Below are 18792 nucleotides of genomic sequence, written 5' to 3'. Positions count from 1 at the left end.
ACCAAATCAACCAAATTATGTAAAATAACCGCAACTCAAAAAACGTGTATTTTGTTGTTTACATCACGTGCACAAGTTTTTGTTCACAACGTGTTTTTCCCGAAACGTGAAAAAGCGAAATTCGACAAGCAGCATAACAGAATCATCGTTTTCATGCATTGAAACCCCCGCAACAGGAATGGAAATTTCCGATAATTTGTTTCATATATTTGTTATTTACTGTTTCTCTCGAAAGAGTTCTGTATGTGTAGTATGAATCATTAAATTATATTATGGCTTATTTTCAAGACATACGGATCTGATGTTGTCATAAATGGAATTGGAAATTTTCCGATGCTAAATATTGACACAGTCGCACAGTTTCCTGCCATACGCACTTTAATTTCAGCAGTACATCCGAACAATAGTTCATCCATAGACTAATTAAAGACTACTCACTCCGAACAAAATTTTCCAAAAAGTATGACTCATAAGCTGTGAACCGCGGGTACAACGTTGAACCCCATATCGGCTCGCCCCTCGTATGACAGATCGACCTGGCAGCGCTGGCTTTTTCGATTTCGTTTTGTGCTGATTTACGCGCGCATCTTGTTTGTGTTGTTTTGCTTTGCAATAAGTCAATCAGCAGTGCAGGGATTATTGTTCAGGGAGCCAAATCTGTTCAACACGAACACCTTGATCGCCCGCGGCCTCGCCGCCGGATGTGCCAATGCGTGCCCCCATCTCGAATCCGGTTAACTCAACGGTCCCGATTGCCTGCGACACTCTGCCCAAGGCTGCAGTTTTGGACCCAAAGCGCGTGTTGGCCATTTCCACGCTGGACATTGACCGTGCCGGAGTCGACCCACAAGAGGTCAACATTCCGGTCTTTTCCGCTCGGATGTTACCAAGGCCACTTACTTCTCCACGCCGCTGCTGCTGGGTAAGAACGGTCTCGAGAAGAACCTTGGTCTGCCCAAGGTGAACGCCAACGAGAAGGAGCTGCTCAAGAAGGCCATTCAGGAGCTGAAGAAAAACATCCAGAAGGGCGAGGAGTTGGTCAAGAAGAAGTGAATTTTTTAGATCAAGTTGAAAATATTTGTAACCAACAATTGAAAATAAAAGTTGAAGTACATGATAAAAAGTATCCGCGTATTTGTTTTCTTTGTAGTAAAATTTATTCTCATTCTACATTCTTGGACTTAGCGGCGGCGGCGGGTTTCGGTTCCGTGACGGGGTGGCTTCCTCCAAGTCTCCCTCTACATGGGACAAACTGTGCTGACCTCCGCTAGTAACTTTAAGGATGCGCATGCCCTGCACCTGCTTGCTGACAAGCTGCGTTGTTCGTCTTCCTCGTTGCCAGTTCCAAGTTGCTGGTTCGAGCTCATGCCCCCGGGTTCGGAATGGCAGTTCGGGGCAAAGATCTTGGGCCTATTGAGGTTTTTGAAGTAGATTCAGTACGTCGAGGCCCAGATGGCGTCTGCAAGGACTTTCTTGCCTTTCTGGATGAAGATCCCGGCTTGAAGAAGGTCAGTCTTGCCCCGGCAGTATCAACCGGAGGCGGGCCACGACTAGATACGCCGCTTTGCTTGGTAAACCCGACGGTGTTCACGTGGTCGTTTTCTGGGAGGATGACGATTGACAGCCCGAAATGATCTCGATCGGGAGCCACTTCTTGCCCTCGATGGTGAGGTCCATATTGCCGTTCGAATCCCGGAATGACCTTCAGGCGTAGGCGTGTCCATCTTTCAGCAGACACACGGAATCGCTAGAAATTCGACCACCCTCAGGATCCCCCCCGAACGATGGTTCACTCTAGTAATTACCGTCCGCATCTGGAACATTTTCCGTTTAATTCAAAACAAAACATAAACAATAACATTGCGTGAAATGTCATGTCAACGTCAGAGCTGCCAGTTGATGACATTTCGATCTGTCATTTTTGACAGTGAACCGGCCGTGCCGAGGGGTCATAAAAAGGTTGAGTCATGGTTCAGAGCCTACTGTGTAGTCTTTTATTAGTCTATGGTTCATCTGTCTGTTCAAACATTACACACCATATTAAATTGGTATAAAAAGCCATGCTACCGCATTCGTACTTCATCAGTTCAAGTCAACACGCCAAGAACACACCAAATCGCAACACCCAAGATGAAGCTGTCCCTGCTACTGTTCGCCGTCGGCCTCGTGGCCATCATCGCTCTGGCCACTCCCGCCGTGGCTCAAACCGAACCCAACCCGAAACTTCTGCGCAACCTGCATAAGCAACTCGGTCAGCTCAAGGCAAAGCTCGTCGAACTTACCGCGGATGCTAAATCTGGCGCCGAAAAGATTGCGGTTTTTGCAACGGAAATTGAAAAGACCATTGGCATGGCCCATAAAAGTTGGCACCAAATCAACCGCGAGTTTCGTCAGATGTAATGCTTGAGTGTTTGTTCAATAAAGTTGACGATTAATACCTCTTGAAATGTTTTGAGTACTCACTTCTCCTTCGCATACAGCAGGAACCGCTTCAAGTCCGTCTTCGAAATGCCCCCGATCGGGTTGATGTCCGCCGACGAGCAGTCGTACTTGGTCATGTACCCGCGCAGCGCCTCATCCACGTTGGCCGACCCCAGCACCAGCAGTCCCCCGGGTCGGTTACGAACCCACAGCATAAGCTGCGCAAACAGATACGACAGAACCATCCGCGTTCGGGCCTGGATGTTCTGCAGGGCGAGGTTCTGCCGGGGGCAACCTCCGTTCGCCTTGAACAGCGGTCTCATTCCGGTGACGGTGTTGAAGATCGCCAGCAGCGCGCTGACCGCTCCGTCAATGTTGATCTCCAGGTGGTAACTTCCGATCTGGTTGGAGAGGGTCGTCGCTCGTTGGCGCGTTTCTTTGCTGGAGTTTTCACTGCCCATGTAGCAGGTCACGAGCAGGCGGTTACACAGGGCCACAGGGTTGTCCGGGATAAAGTCCGGATCGGCGAGGATCTTGCGGATGTCGTGCAGCACTTGGACGTCCCCGAGCAGGACCGACTTGACGACCTGCCGGCACATGGAGTGGACGATGATTGCGGTGCTGCTGGAATCGACGCCACCACTTAACAGCAGGAAGAATCCACCCTGGCCGGAACGCCGCAGGTAGTCCCACAGCCAACAAGCCGGACCCAGCGCAATCTCCTCCTCCGCACTGTGGTAGATCCACTCCAGCGGACCGTTCGGAACCATGTTCAGAACCATGTTCAGACTACTCTGAAGTATTTTAGAAGTGATAAATCCAAGATGGCGGTGATGAATTATAAAAAAAGCACATTTTGTAATAGAGTTATCTAAGCCCGCTCTCACGCACACTAGCACGCCATTTGTTTTGCTGGTCTGTACAAAATTTAACCTCAATCTTTTTCGTGTACGTTTACGCAATACATGCGCACGTAGATAACTCTATTTAGTAGGCAATCAACTACCCATTTAAGTACGGTATGCTGATCGGAAGGAACGCGGTCAAGAAATGTTGCGTGTTCTTTTCGTGATCCCCCCAAGAAAAGTTGACAGTTCGGTATGAGCGCGATTGACGGTGTGCGCGCTTGAGGTTCTTTCGAGGAAAAAATAAAAAGATTCAAAATATTCAAAACTTAAAATTAAATAGATTAAAAATGTTTATTCAAAAACTTTTAACAACAATTATTAACAAAATTAAGAAATCAATAAATAAAAGCAAATTTAGATATTCTCAAATTCTAAAACAAGAAAAACTGAAATTAAAAAATATGTAATTATGAAATAAGGAAATTAAAAAACTATGTAATTATGAAATAAGGAAATTAAATAATTAGGAAATAAGGGAATTAGGAAATTTTGAAATTATGATATTAGCAAATAAGAAAAATAAAGAAAATAAGAAAATTAGGAAATTATGAAATTATGAAACAAGGAAATTAAGAAATTAGAAAATTAATATGTAAGGAAATTAGGATGTTAGGAAGTTAGGAAGTTAGGAAATTAGGAAATGAGGAAATTAGGAAATTAGGAAGTTAGGAAAATAGGAAATTTGGAAATTAGGAAATAAGGAAATTTTTTAAAATTAGGGGACTAGGAAATTAGGAAGTTAGGAAATTAAATTAGGATATTAGGAAACCAGGAAGTTAGGAAAATAGGAAGTTAGGAAATTGGGAAATTAGGATATCAGTAAACTAGGAAATTAGGAAGTTAGGAAATAAGGAAGTTAGGAAATTAAGAAGTAATTAAGTTAGGAAATTAGGGAATTAGGTAGTTAGGAAATTAGGAAATTAAGAAACTAGGAAATTAGGAGTTTAGGAAGTTAGGAAGTTAAGAAATTATGAAATTAATATGTTAGGAAATTGGGAAATTATAAATAAGGAAAATAGGAAATTCAGAAATTAGAAAATCGTGAAATTAGGAAAATAACATGTTAGGATATTAGGAAGTTAGGAAATTAGAAATTAGGAAGTTAGGAAGTTAGGAAATTTGGAAATTAGGAAATTAAGAAATTAGGAAGTTAGGAAATTAGAATATTAGGAAGTGTGGAAGTTAGGAAGTTAGGAAATTGGCAAACTAGGATATCAGGAAACTAGGAAATTAGGAAATTAAGAAGTTAGGAAGTTAGGAAATTAAGAAGTTAGGAAATTAAGACGTTAGGAAATTAGGAAATCAGGAAATCAGGAAATTAGGAAGTTAGAAAATTCTTAAATTCTTAAATTCTTAAATTCTTAAATTCTTAAATTCTTAAATTCTTAAATTCTTAAATTCTTAAATTCTTAAATTCTTAAATTCTTAAATTCTTAAATTCTTAAATTCTTAAATTCTTAAATTCTTAAATTCTTAAATTCTTAAATTCTTAAATTCTTAAATTCTTAAATTCTTAAATTCTTAAATTCTTAAATTCTTAAATTCTTAAATTCTTAAATTCTTAAATTCTTAAATTCATAAATTCTTAAATTCTTAAATTCTTAAATTCTTAAATTCTTAAATTCTTAAATTCTTAAATTCTTAAATTCTTAAATTCTTAAATTCTTAAATTCTTAAATTCTTAAATTCTTAAATTCTTAAATTCTTAAATTCTTAAATTCTTAAATTCTTAAATTCTTAAATTCTTAAATTCTTAAATTCTTAAATTCTTAAATTCTTAAATTCTTAAATTCTTAAATTCTTAAATTCTTAAATTCTTAAATTCTTAAATTCTTAAATTCTTAAATTCTTAAATTCTTAAATTCTTAAATTCTTAAATTCTTAAATTCTTAAATTCTTAAATTCTTAAATTCTTAAATTCTTAAATTCTTAAATTCTTAAATTCTTAAATTCTTAAATTCTTAAATTCTTAAATTCTTAAATTCTTAAATTCTTAAATTCTTAAATTCTTAAATTCTTAAATTCTTAAATTCTTAAATTCTTAAATTCTTAAATTCTTAAATTCTTAAATTCTTAAATTCTTAAATTCTTAAATTCTTAAATTCTTAAATTCTTAAATTCTTAAATTCTTAAATTCTTAAATTCTTAAATTCTTAAATTCTTAAATTCTTAAATTCTTAAATTCTTAAATTCTTAAATTCTTAAATTCTTAAATTCTTAAATTCTTAAATTCTTAAATTCTTAAATTCTTAAATTCTTAAATTCTTAAATTCTTAAATTCTTAAATTCTTAAATTCTTAAATTCTTAAATTCTTAAATTCTTAAATTCTTAAATTCTTAAATTCTTAAATTCTTAAATTCTTAAATTCTTAAATTCTTAAATTCTTAAATTCTTAAATTCTTAAATTCTTAAATTCTTAAATTCTTAAATTCTTAAATTCTTAAATTCTTAAATTCTTAAATTCTTAAATTCTTAAATTCTTAAATTCTTAAATTCTTAAATTCTTAAATTCTTAAATTCTTAAATTCTTAAATTCTTAAATTCTTAAATTCTTAAATTCTTAAATTCTTAAATTCTTAAATTCTTAAATTCTTAAATTCTTAAATTCTTAAATTCTTAAATTCTTAAATTCTTAAATTCTTAAATTCTTAAATTCTTAAATTCTTAAATTCTTAAATTCTTAAATTCTTAAATTCTTAAATTCTTAAATTCTTAAATTCTTAAATTCTTAAATTCTTAAATTCTTAAATTCTTAAATTCTTAAATTCTTAAATTCTTAAATTCTTAAATTCTTAAATTCTTAAATTCTTAAATTCTTAAATTCTTAAATTCTTAAATTCTTAAATTCTTAAATTCTTAAATTCTTAAATTCTTAAATTCTTAAATTCTTAAATTCTTAAATTCTTAAATTCTTAAATTCTTAAATTCTTAAATTCTTAAATTCTTAAATTCTTAAATTCTTAAATTCTTAAATTCTTAAATTCTTAAATTCTTAAATTCTTAAATTCTTAAATTCTTAAATTCTTAAATTCTTAAATTCTTAAATTCTTAAATTCTTAAATTCTTAAATTCTTAAATTCTTAAATTCTTAAATTCTTAAATTCTTAAATTCTTAAATTCTTAAATTCTTAAATTCTTAAATTCTTAAATTCTTAAATTCTTAAATTCTTAAATTCTTAAATTCTTAAATTCTTAAATTCTTAAATTCTTAAATTCTTAAATTCTTAAATTCTTAAATTCTTAAATTCTTAAATTCTTAAATTCTTAAATTCTTAAATTCTTAAATTCTTAAATTCTTAAATTCTTAAATTCTTAAATTCTTAAATTCTTAAATTCTTAAATTCTTAAATTCTTAAATTCTTAAATTCTTAAATTCTTAAATTCTTAAATTCTTAAATTCTTAAATTCTTAAATTCTTAAATTCTTAAATTCTTAAATTCTTAAATTCTTAAATTCTTAAATTCTTAAATTCTTAAATTCTTAAATTCTTAAATTCTTAAATTCTTAAATTCTTAAATTCTTAAATTCTTAAATTCTTAAATTCTTAAATTCTTAAATTCTTAAATTCTTAAATTCTTAAATTCTTAAATTCTTAAATTCTTAAATTCTTAAATTCTTAAATTCTTAAATTCTTAAATTCTTAAATTCTTAAATTCTTAAATTCTTAAATTCTTAAATTCTTAAATTCTTAAATTCTTAAATTCTTAAATTCTTAAATTCTTAAATTCTTAAATTCTTAAATTCTTAAATTCTTAAATTCTTAAATTCTTAAATTCTTAAATTCTTAAATTCTTAAATTCTTAAATTCTTAAATTCTTAAATTCTTAAATTCTTAAATTCTTAAATTCTTAAATTCTTAAATTCTTAAATTCTTAAATTCTTAAATTCTTAAATTCTTAAATTCTTAAATTCTTAAATTCTTAAATTCTTAAATTCTTAAATTCTTAAATTCTTAAATTCTTAAATTCTTAAATTCTTAAATTCTTAAATTCTTAAATTCTTAAATTCTTAAATTCTTAAATTCTTAAATTCTTAAATTCTTAAATTCTTAAATTCTTAAATTCTTAAATTCTTAAATTCTTAAATTCTTAAATTCTTAAATTCTTAAATTCTTAAATTCTTAAATTCTTAAATTCTTAAATTCTTAAATTCTTAAATTCTTAAATTCTTAAATTCTTAAATTCTTAAATTCTTAAATTCTTAAATTCTTAAATTCTTAAATTCTTAAATTCTTAAATTCTTAAATTCTTAAATTCTTAAATTCTTAAATTCTTAAATTCTTAAATTCTTAAATTCTTAAATTCTTAAATTCTTAAATTCTTAAATTCTTAAATTCTTAAATTCTTAAATTCTTAAATTCTTAAATTCTTAAATTCTTAAATTCTTAAATTCTTAAATTCTTAAATTCTTAAATTCTTAAATTCTTAAATTCTTAAATTCTTAAATTCTTAAATTCTTAAATTCTTAAATTCTTAAATTCTTAAATTCTTAAATTCTTAAATTCTTAAATTCTTAAATTCTTAAATTCTTAAATTCTTAAATTCTTAAATTCTTAAATTCTTAAATTCTTAAATTCTTAAATTCTTAAATTCTTAAATTCTTAAATTCTTAAATTCTTAAATTCTTAAATTCTTAAATTCTTAAATTCTTAAATTCTTAAATTCTTAAATTCTTAAATTCTTAAATTCTTAAATTCTTAAATTCTTAAATTCTTAAATTCTTAAATTCTTAAATTCTTAAATTCTTAAATTCTTAAATTCTTAAATTCTTAAATTCTTAAATTCTTAAATTCTTAAATTCTTAAATTCTTAAATTCTTAAATTCTTAAATTCTTAAATTCTTAAATTCTTAAATTCTTAAATTCTTAAATTCTTAAATTCTTAAATTCTTAAATTCTTAAATTCTTAAATTCTTAAATTCTTAAATTCTTAAATTCTTAAATTCTTAAATTCTTAAATTCTTAAATTCTTAAATTCTTAAATTCTTAAATTCTTAAATTCTTAAATTCTTAAATTCTTAAATTCTTAAATTCTTAAATTCTTAAATTCTTAAATTCTTAAATTCTTAAATTCTTAAATTCTTAAATTCTTAAATTCTTAAATTCTTAAATTCTTAAATTCTTAAATTCTTAAATTCTTAAATTCTTAAATTCTTAAATTCTTAAATTCTTAAATTCTTAAATTCTTAAATTCTTAAATTCTTAAATTCTTAAATTCTTAAATTCTTAAATTCTTAAATTCTTAAATTCTTAAATTCTTAAATTCTTAAATTCTTAAATTCTTAAATTCTTAAATTCTTAAATTCTTAAATTCTTAAATTCTTAAATTCTTAAATTCTTAAATTCTTAAATTCTTAAATTCTTAAATTCTTAAATTCTTAAATTCTTAAATTCTTAAATTCTTAAATTCTTAAATTCTTAAATTCTTAAATTCTTAAATTCTTAAATTCTTAAATTCTTAAATTCTTAAATTCTTAAATTCTTAAATTCTTAAATTCTTAAATTCTTAAATTCTTAAATTCTTAAATTCTTAAATTCTTAAATTCTTAAATTCTTAAATTCTTAAATTCTTAAATTCTTAAATTCTTAAATTCTTAAATTCTTAAATTCTTAAATTCTTAAATTCTTAAATTCTTAAATTCTTAAATTCTTAAATTCTTAAATTCTTAAATTCTTAAATTCTTAAATTCTTAAATTCTTAAATTCTTAAATTCTTAAATTCTTAAATTCTTAAATTCTTAAATTCTTAAATTCTTAAATTCTTAAATTCTTAAATTCTTAAATTCTTAAATTCTTAAATTCTTAAATTCTTAAATTCTTAAATTCTTAAATTCTTAAATTCTTAAATTCTTAAATTCTTAAATTCTTAAATTCTTAAATTCTTAAATTCTTACTTAAATTCTTAAATTCTTAAATTCTTAAATTCTTAAATTCTTAAATTCTTAAATTCTTAAATTCTTAAATTCTTAAATTCTTAAATTCTTAAATTCTTAAATTCTTAAATTCTTAAATTCTTAAATTCTTAAATTCTTAAATTCTTAAATTCTTAAATTCTTAAATTCTTAAATTCTTAAATTCTTAAATTCTTAAATTCTTAAATTCTTAAATTCTTAAATTCTTAAATTCTTAAATTCTTAAATTCTTAAATTCTTAAATTCTTAAATTCTTAAATTCTTAAATTCTTAAATTCTTAAATTCTTAAATTCTTAAATTCTTAAATTCTTAAATTCTTAAATTCTTAAATTCTTAAATTCTTAAATTCTTAAATTCTTAAATTCTTAAATTCTTAAATTCTTAAATTCTTAAATTCTTAAATTCTTAAATTCTTAAATTCTTAAATTCTTAAATTCTTAAATTCTTAAATTCTTAAATTCTTAAATTCTTAAATTCTTAAATTCTTAAATTCTTAAATTCTTAAATTCTTAAATTCTTAAATTCTTAAATTCTTAAATTCTTAAATTCTTAAATTCTTAAATTCTTAAATTCTTAAATTCTTAAATTCTTAAATTCTTAAATTCTTAAATTCTTAAATTCTTAAATTCTTAAATTCTTAAATTCTTAAATTCTTAAATTCTTAAATTCTTAAATTCTTAAATTCTTAAATTCTTAAATTCTTAAATTCTTAAATTCTTAAATTCTTAAATTCTTAAATTCTTAAATTCTTAAATTCTTAAATTCTTAAATTCTTAAATTCTTAAATTCTTAAATTCTTAAATTCTTAAATTCTTAAATTCTTAAATTCTTAAATTCTTAAATTCTTAAATTCTTAAATTCTTAAATTCTTAAATTCTTAAATTCTTAAATTCTTAAATTCTTAAATTCTTAAATTCTTAAATTCTTAAATTCTTAAATTCTTAAATTCTTAAATTCTTAAATTCTTAAATTCTTAAATTCTTAAATTCTTAAATTCTTAAATTCTTAAATTCTTAAATTCTTAAATTCTTAAATTCTTAAATTCTTAAATTCTTAAATTCTTAAATTCTTAAATTCTTAAATTCTTAAATTCTTAAATTCTTAAATTCTTAAATTCTTAAATTCTTAAATTCTTAAATTCTTAAATTCTTAAATTCTTAAATTCTTAAATTCTTAAATTCTTAAATTCTTAAATTCTTAAATTCTTAAATTCTTAAATTCTTAAATTCTTAAATTCTTAAATTCTTAAATTCTTAAATTCTTAAATTCTTAAATTCTTAAATTCTTAAATTCTTAAATTCTTAAATTCTTAAATTCTTAAATTCTTAAATTCTTAAATTCTTAAATTCTTAAATTCTTAAATTCTTAAATTCTTAAATTCTTAAATTCTTAAATTCTTAAATTCTTAAATTCTTAAATTCTTAAATTCTTAAATTCTTAAATTCTTAAATTCTTAAATTCTTAAATTCTTAAATTCTTAAATTCTTAAATTCTTAAATTCTTAAATTCTTAAATTCTTAAATTCTTAAATTCTTAAATTCTTAAATTCTTAAATTCTTAAATTCTTAAATTCTTAAATTCTTAAATTCTTAAATTCTTAAATTCTTAAATTCTTAAATTCTTAAATTCTTAAATTCTTAAATTCTTAAATTCTTAAATTCTTAAATTCTTAAATTCTTAAATTCTTAAATTCTTAAATTCTTAAATTCTTAAATTCTTAAATTCTTAAATTCTTAAATTCTTAAATTCTTAAATTCTTAAATTCTTAAATTCTTAAATTCTTAAATTCTTAAATTCTTAAATTCTTAAATTCTTAAATTCTTAAATTCTTAAATTCTTAAATTCTTAAATTCTTAAATTCTTAAATTCTTAAATTCTTAAATTCTTAAATTCTTAAATTCTTAAATTCTTAAATTCTTAAATTCTTAAATTCTTAAATTCTTAAATTCTTAAATTCTTAAATTCTTAAATTCTTAAATTCTTAAATTCTTAAATTCTTAAATTCTTAAATTCTTAAATTCTTAAATTCTTAAATTCTTAAATTCTTAAATTCTTAAATTCTTAAATTCTTAAATTCTTAAATTCTTAAATTCTTAAATTCTTAAATTCTTAAATTCTTAAATTCTTAAATTCTTAAATTCTTAAATTCTTAAATTCTTAAATTCTTAAATTCTTAAATTCTTAAATTCTTAAATTCTTAAATTCTTAAATTCTTAAATTCTTAAATTCTTAAATTCTTAAATTCTTAAATTCTTAAATTCTTAAATTCTTAAATTCTTAAATTCTTAAATTCTTAAATTCTTAAATTCTTAAATTCTTAAATTCTTAAATTCTTAAATTCTTAAATTCTTAAATTCTTAAATTCTTAAATTCTTAAATTCTTAAATTCTTAAATTCTTAAATTCTTAAATTCTTAAATTCTTAAATTCTTAAATTCTTAAATTCTTAAATTCTTAAATTCTTAAATTCTTAAATTCTTAAATTCTTAAATTCTTAAATTCTTAAATTCTTAAATTCTTAAATTCTTAAATTCTTAAATTCTTAAATTCTTAAATTCTTAAATTCTTAAATTCTTAAATTCTTAAATTCTTAAATTCTTAAATTCTTAAATTCTTAAATTCTTAAATTCTTAAATTCTTAAATTCTTAAATTCTTAAATTCTTAAATTCTTAAATTCTTAAATTCTTAAATTCTTAAATTCTTAAATTCTTAAATTCTTAAATTCTTAAATTCTTAAATTCTTAAATTCTTAAATTCTTAAATTCTTAAATTCTTAAATTCTTAAATTCTTAAATTCTTAAATTCTTAAATTCTTAAATTCTTAAATTCTTAAATTCTTAAATTCTTAAATTCTTAAATTCTTAAATTCTTAAATTCTTAAATTCTTAAATTCTTAAATTCTTAAATTCTTAAATTCTTAAATTCTTAAATTCTTAAATTCTTAAATTCTTAAATTCTTAAATTCTTAAATTCTTAAATTCTTAAATTCTTAAATTCTTAAATTCTTAAATTCTTAAATTCTTAAATTCTTAATTCTTAAATTCTTAAATTCTTAAATTCTTAAATTCTTAAATTCTTAAATTCTTAAATTCTTAAATTCTTAAATTCTTAAATTCTTAAATTCTTAAATTCTTAAATTCTTAAATTCTTAAATTCTTAAATTCTTAAATTCTTAAATTCTTAAATTCTTAAATTCTTAAATTCTTAAATTCTTAAATTCTTAAATTCTTAAATTCTTAAATTCTTAAATTCTTAAATTCTTAAATTCTTAAATTCTTAAATTCTTAAATTCTTAAATTCTTAAATTCTTAAATTCTTAAATTCTTAAATTCTTAAATTCTTAAATTCTTAAATTCTTAAATTCTTAAATTCTTAAATTCTTAAATTCTTAAATTCTTAAATTCTTAAATTCTTAAATTCTTAAATTCTTAAATTCTTAAATTCTTAAATTCTTAAATTCTTAAATTCTTAAATTCTTAAATTCTTAAATTCTTAAATTCTTAAATTCTTAAATTCTTAAATTCTTAAATTCTTAAATTCTTAAATTCTTAAATTCTTAAATTCTTAAATTCTTAAATTCTTAAATTCTTAAATTCTTAAATTCTTAAATTCTTAAATTCTTAAATTCTTAAATTCTTAAATTCTTAAATTCTTAAATTCTTAAATTCTTAAATTCTTAAATTCTTAAATTCTTAAATTCTTAAATTCTTAAATTCTTAAATTCTTAAATTCTTAAATTCTTAAATTCTTAAATTCTTAAATTCTTAAATTCTTAAATTCTTAAATTCTTAAATTCTTAAATTCTTAAATTCTTAAATTCTTAAATTCTTAAATTCTTAAATTCTTAAATTCTTAAATTCTTAAATTCTTAAATTCTTAAATTCTTAAATTCTTAAATTCTTAAATTCTTAAATTCTTAAATTCTTAAATTCTTAAATTCTTAAATTCTTAAATTCTTAAATTCTTAAATTCTTAAATTCTTAAATTCTTAAATTCTTAAATTCTTAAATTCTTAAATTCTTAAATTCTTAAATTCTTAAATTCTTAAATTCTTAAATTCTTAAATTCTTAAATTCTTAAATTCTTAAATTCTTAAATTCTTAAATTCTTAAATTCTTAAATTCTTAAATTCTTAAATTCTTAAATTCTTAAATTCTTAAATTCTTAAATTCTTAAATTCTTAAATTCTTAAATTCTTAAATTCTTAAATTCTTAAATTCTTAAATTCTTAAATTCTTAAATTCTTAAATTCTTAAATTCTTAAATTCTTAAATTCTTAAATTCTTAAATTCTTAAATTCTTAAATTCTTAAATTCTTAAATTCTTAAATTCTTAAATTCTTAAATTCTTAAATTCTTAAATTCTTAAATTCTTAAATTCTTAAATTCTTAAATTCTTAAATTCTTAAATTCTTAAATTCTTAAATTCTTAAATTCTTAAATTCTTAAATTCTTAAATTCTTAAATTCTTAAATTCTTAAATTCTTAAATTCTTAAATTCTTAAATTCTTAAATTCTTAAATTCTTAAATTCTTAAATTCTTAAATTCTTAAATTCTTAAATTCTTAAATTCTTAAATTCTTAAATTCTTAAATTCTTAAATTCTTAAATTCTTAAATTCTTAAATTCTTAAATTCTTAAATTCTTAATGAGTTCGTTTCGCGGTGCCTGTCCGTCGGGACGCATTTTTTTTTTCGCGTTCCGTTTGCGTCCATCGTCGTCGGTGTGTTTTTCTCGTTATTCTTGTATTTGATACACATCACAGTCGGATTTCTTTTTTCTATGATTTGCAATTGTTTCACGGGAAGATTCTTTTTAAATTGCGTTAGCAAAATATAAATTATCATTCAATTCGACCATTCGTTTCCCGCGAATCACGGCGACAAATATTGTTTCAACGCGATTGTTCAAGCCCCTCAGATAACATCATAACTCATCAGTCATTAATTAGTCGCTCATCTTATAATAATTTAAAAGTATAAATAGTCTCAGGTCAACTCTACGTAAATATGTTACGCTGAGTTTAATATTTCACCTTTCAATCACACATTATTTTGATCCTATCTTTCCACAGCCGGCTGTCTAAGATTGAATCATTCATGCTAAACTCAACACCAAATAACCGGGAATGGTCTCATCCGCATCATCCGATTGATTGCCTTGAGAATACATAATACATCACCCTTTTCCCTTGTGGAACACCAATCAGTGAGGTACTCCTGGATATTAGCTCCTGAAAAGTGCTTAAAAAGTGCAAAAATGCCTCACGGCAAGAAAAAGAGGCGGTCTTCACCAGTAGGATCGGCAGATTTGAAGAAGCTAAAGAATGCCGAAGCGCTACCTGCAAAGCCAGGCAGTTTGAGCAAGGACGCTCAAAATTCGTCTGGAAACCAGTTCGCTACCCTCCCTGTGGACGTGAGCGAGAAGGAAGAATTTGAACGACGGGAAAAGTTGCCACCCATTTTTGTGAAAACATCGTCATCGGATTCGGTGCGAAAGTGGCTGACTGGGTTTATCAAATCTGGTGCTTTACGAGCTTCCATTCGCTTGTGTGCTGATGGACTCAAAATTCTGCTACCTACCAGAAAGGATTACAACTACGTTCGAGATTTCCTGAACAACACAAAGATTGAATACTACAGCCATGACGATCCAGGTAAACGCCCCATGAAACAGGTCCTCCGTGGCCTGTACGACATGGATGTGAGTGTGCTGAAAGAAGAGCTCAAAACTCTTAAGTTGAACGTGATCGAAGTCTTCAAGATGACGAGACACAACAAGGACATCAAGTATCGTGATCAACTGTACCTGGTTCATCTCGAGAAAGGATCGACAACGCCGTCTGAGCTGAAAGCAGTTCGGGCAATTTTCAACATCATCGTGACTTGGGAACGTTATCGTCCAGTGCACCGTGACGTGACGCAGTGTTCGAACTGTTTGCAGTTTGGACATGGTGGAAGGAACTGTTTCATCAAGAGTCGTTGTGCAACCTGCGGAGGTGAGCACAAAACTCAAGCATGCGAAACAATCAACGAGAACATTGAAGCCAAATGCTTCAATTGCGGCGGCGACCATTCTACCAAGAATCGAAGCTGCCCAAAACGAGCTGAGTTTGTGAAAATTCGGCAGCAAGCGACGACGAGGCACCAACCAAATCGTCGTAAAACACCACCAACTTACACGGACGTGGATTTTCCTGCTTTGGCGTCACCTGGAGCGGGATCTGTTCGAGTGGTTCCAAATCTGCAGCCATTGCCGTTGAATCAGCGGCAAAAAGTTGCAGAGAATACAACACCTCCTGGTTTCAGTCAGCAACCGAGGGAAAACCAACCAGCATCAACGGATGAAGGCAGTAGTGACCTGTTTTCACCACAAGAACTTCTGAACATTTTCATCGAAATGACAACAACACTGCGTGGTTGCAAAACTCGTGCGGAACAAGTAAGAACGCTTGGAGGATTTATCTTAAAATACAGTTCGTAGTTTACTCGTTCTGATGTTTTTGAATTTATTTTTTAGTTTTAAGTTAGGATTAGTTGTTAAAGTGATTTTTTTCTTTTTTACCCAAATGTATTCGATTCAATGCAAAAATGTAAAACAATTTGAAGTAAATAAATGAATGTGAACAGTTAATAAGAAAACGAAAAATATAACAAAGATGAAGAGCATGTAGCCATACCACTTAGAATGTAAATGAAATGTAATTATTATAAGAAAGTTCAATAAAGACATATTTAAAAAAAAAAAAAAAAAAAAAAAAAAAAAAAAAAAAAAAAAAAAAAAAAAAAAAAAAATTCGGTGAACTTTGCCCAGAAAATGATCAACATTTTCACTTTTCTGAAAATCTCAATATGAAATCCGGTTTTCGCGCTGACTCTTTTTTGACAGCTGGAAACCCCGCTTTACCTTACCTAATCTACGTCCCTTGGACATGTACCGCCTTGCCTCCTACTGTTACAAATTGTATTGATACTCGGGCTTTGGCAACCAAATCAACCAAATTATGTAAAATAACCGCAACTCAAAAAACGTGTATTTTGTTGTTTACATCACGTGCACAAGTTTTTGTTCACAACGTCCGAAACGTGAAAAAGCGACATTCGACAAGCAGCATAACAGAATCATCGTTTTCATGCATTGAAACCCCCGCAACAGGAATGGAAATTTCCGATAATTTGTTTCATATATTTGTTACTTACTGTTTCTCTCGAAAGAGTTCTGTATGTGTAGTATGAATCATTAAATTATATTATGGCTTATTTTCAAGACATACGGATCTGATGTTGTCATAAATGGAATTGGAAATTTTCCGATGCTAAATATTGACACAGTCGCACAGTTTCCTGCCATACGCACTTTAATTTCAGCAGTACATCCGAACAATAGTTCATTTGGCTGTTCAAACATTACACACCATATTAAATTGGTATAAAAAGCCATGCTACCGCATTCGTACTTCATCAGTTCAAGTCAACACGCCAAGAACACACCAAATCGCAACACCCAAGATGAAGCTGTCCCTGCTACTGTTCGCCGTCGGCCTCGTGGCCATCATCGCTCTGGCCACTCCCGCCGTGGCTCAAACCGAACCCAACCCGAAACTTCTGCGCAACCTGCATAATCAACTCGGTCAGCTCAAGGCAAAGCTCGTCGAACTTACCGCGGATGCTAAATCTGGCGCCGAAAAGATTGCGGTTTTTGCAACGGAAATTGAAAAGACCATTGGCATGGCCCATAAAAGTTGGCACCAAATCAACCGCGAGTTTCGTCAGATGTAATGCTTGAGTGTTTGTTCAATAAAGTTGACGATTTTTGCTTCTTGAAATGTTTTGAGTACTCACTTCTCCTTCGCGTACAGCAGGAACCGCTTCAAGTCCGTCTTCGAAATGCCCCCGATCGGGTTGATGTCCGCCGACGAGCAGTCGTACTTGGTCATGTACCCACGCAGCGCTTCGTCCACGTTGGCCGACCCCAGCACCAGCAGTCCCCCGGGTCGGTTACGAACCCACAGCATGAGCTGTGCAAACAGGTACGACAGAACCATCCGCGTTCGGGCCTGAATGTTCTGCAGGGCGAGGTTCTGCCGGGGGCAACCTCCGTTCGCCTTGAAAAGCGGTCTCATTCCGGTGACGGTGTTGAAGATCGCCAGCAGCGCGCTGACCGCCCCGTCAATGTTGATCTCCAGGTGGTAACTTCCAATCTGGTTCGAGAGGGTCGTCGCTCGTTGACGAGTTTCCTTGCTGGAGTTTTCACTGCCCATGTAGCAGGTCACGAGCAGGCGGTTACACAGGGCCGCAGGGTTGTCCGGGGTAAAGTCCGGATCGGCGAGGATCTTGCGGATGTCGTGCAGCACTTGGACATCACCGAGCAGGACCGATTTGACGACCTGCCGGCACATGGAGTGGACGATGATTGCGGTGCTGCTGGAATCGACGCCACCACTTAACGGCAGGAAGAATCCACCCTGGCCGGAACGCCGAAGGTAGTCCCACAACCAGCAAGCCGGACCCAGCGCAATCTCCTCCTCCGCACTGTGATAGATCCACTCCAGCGGACCGTTCGGAACCATGTTCAGATCCCCGGGATGCGACAGTTCAAAGTCCACGTCAACTCGCGGATAAGTCGGAGTCGAAGCCGCAACCGTACAGCGGGACCGCATCGCCAACCGGTACGACCGGATGTCCTCCAGATCCACCGTGGCCGTCGTAACCTCCACATCATCCAGCGCAAACTGCTTCCCACGCGCCACAATCTGTCCGTTCAAAGCGATCGCCGAACACCCATTAAAGTAAACCCGCTGCCCATCACACCCCCGCAAATTACTAAACAAATACATCCCGCCAGCCTTGAAGCTCGCGTTCCGGATCAAATCCGTCGTAATGTACGCCTTCCGCAGCTGCATATAACTCCCCGAGCTGTTCACGATGATCTCCACCCCCGACAGGGACATGTCGATGTGGGTGCTCCGCGGGTTCCACAGCTCCTCGCAGATTTCGTACCCCAGGCAGGTGTCGCGCGTTGCGATTACGGCGTCCCCGATGGGAACCGTGTGCTGACCGGTGGCCGACGCGATCATCCGCGGCAGGTAGTAGTCCTCGGTTTGGCGTTCCTGGAGCGAGGGGAGAGGGGTAAGAGTGATGGAAATTAATTGCTTTGCCCTTCAATATTAAGCTTTGATACAGATAAAGTAAAAAAGTGTTATATTCCCTCGCAATTTATGTAAATTTACATTTATTTGTCTGCAACTTCACTTATTTTACATTAAGGAAAAATTGCATCGGAAAAGAGAACTTTTTTTAATTACCAAAATTAAACTATTGTTACTTTGTGTAGTCGGTTCAGTTGCATAGAAAAATTAAAGTGATCTCAATTCAGCGGGCCCAGCAACAAGTATGTAACACTGTAACATAGGGTGGTCCAAATTCGGCCTTTCTCGGGGTAATTTTCAACTGACGAAAACTTAGCAAATATGCATCTAATTTTCAAAAAATTATACTCAAAATACTAAAATTAGGCTCAGTATTTGAAAAGGCCCTAAAAACATTCACAGGG

General features: G+C 28.7%; 1 protein-coding gene across 4 annotated transcripts in view; it reads right to left on the bottom strand.

The window, feature by feature from the left end:
• Positions 1–18792, bottom strand: part of LOC120417486 (glutamine-dependent NAD(+) synthetase) — a 207592-nt gene that overhangs the window by 31084 nt on the left and 157716 nt on the right. For all 4 annotated transcript variants that reach the window (XM_039579747.2, XM_039579823.2, XM_039579901.2 and 1 more), the window contains one exon: positions 17082–18349. In XM_039579747.2, coding sequence (XP_039435681.1) covers positions 17082–18349 — 1268 coding nt within the window. The remainder of the gene's footprint in view (positions 1–17081; positions 18350–18792) is intronic.

Source organism: Culex pipiens, chromosome 1, assembly GCF_016801865.2.
Source record: "Culex pipiens pallens isolate TS chromosome 1, TS_CPP_V2, whole genome shotgun sequence".
Taxonomy (NCBI): Eukaryota; Metazoa; Arthropoda; class Insecta; order Diptera; family Culicidae; genus Culex; species Culex pipiens.
This window is presented reverse-complemented; position numbering and strand designations above follow the sequence as displayed.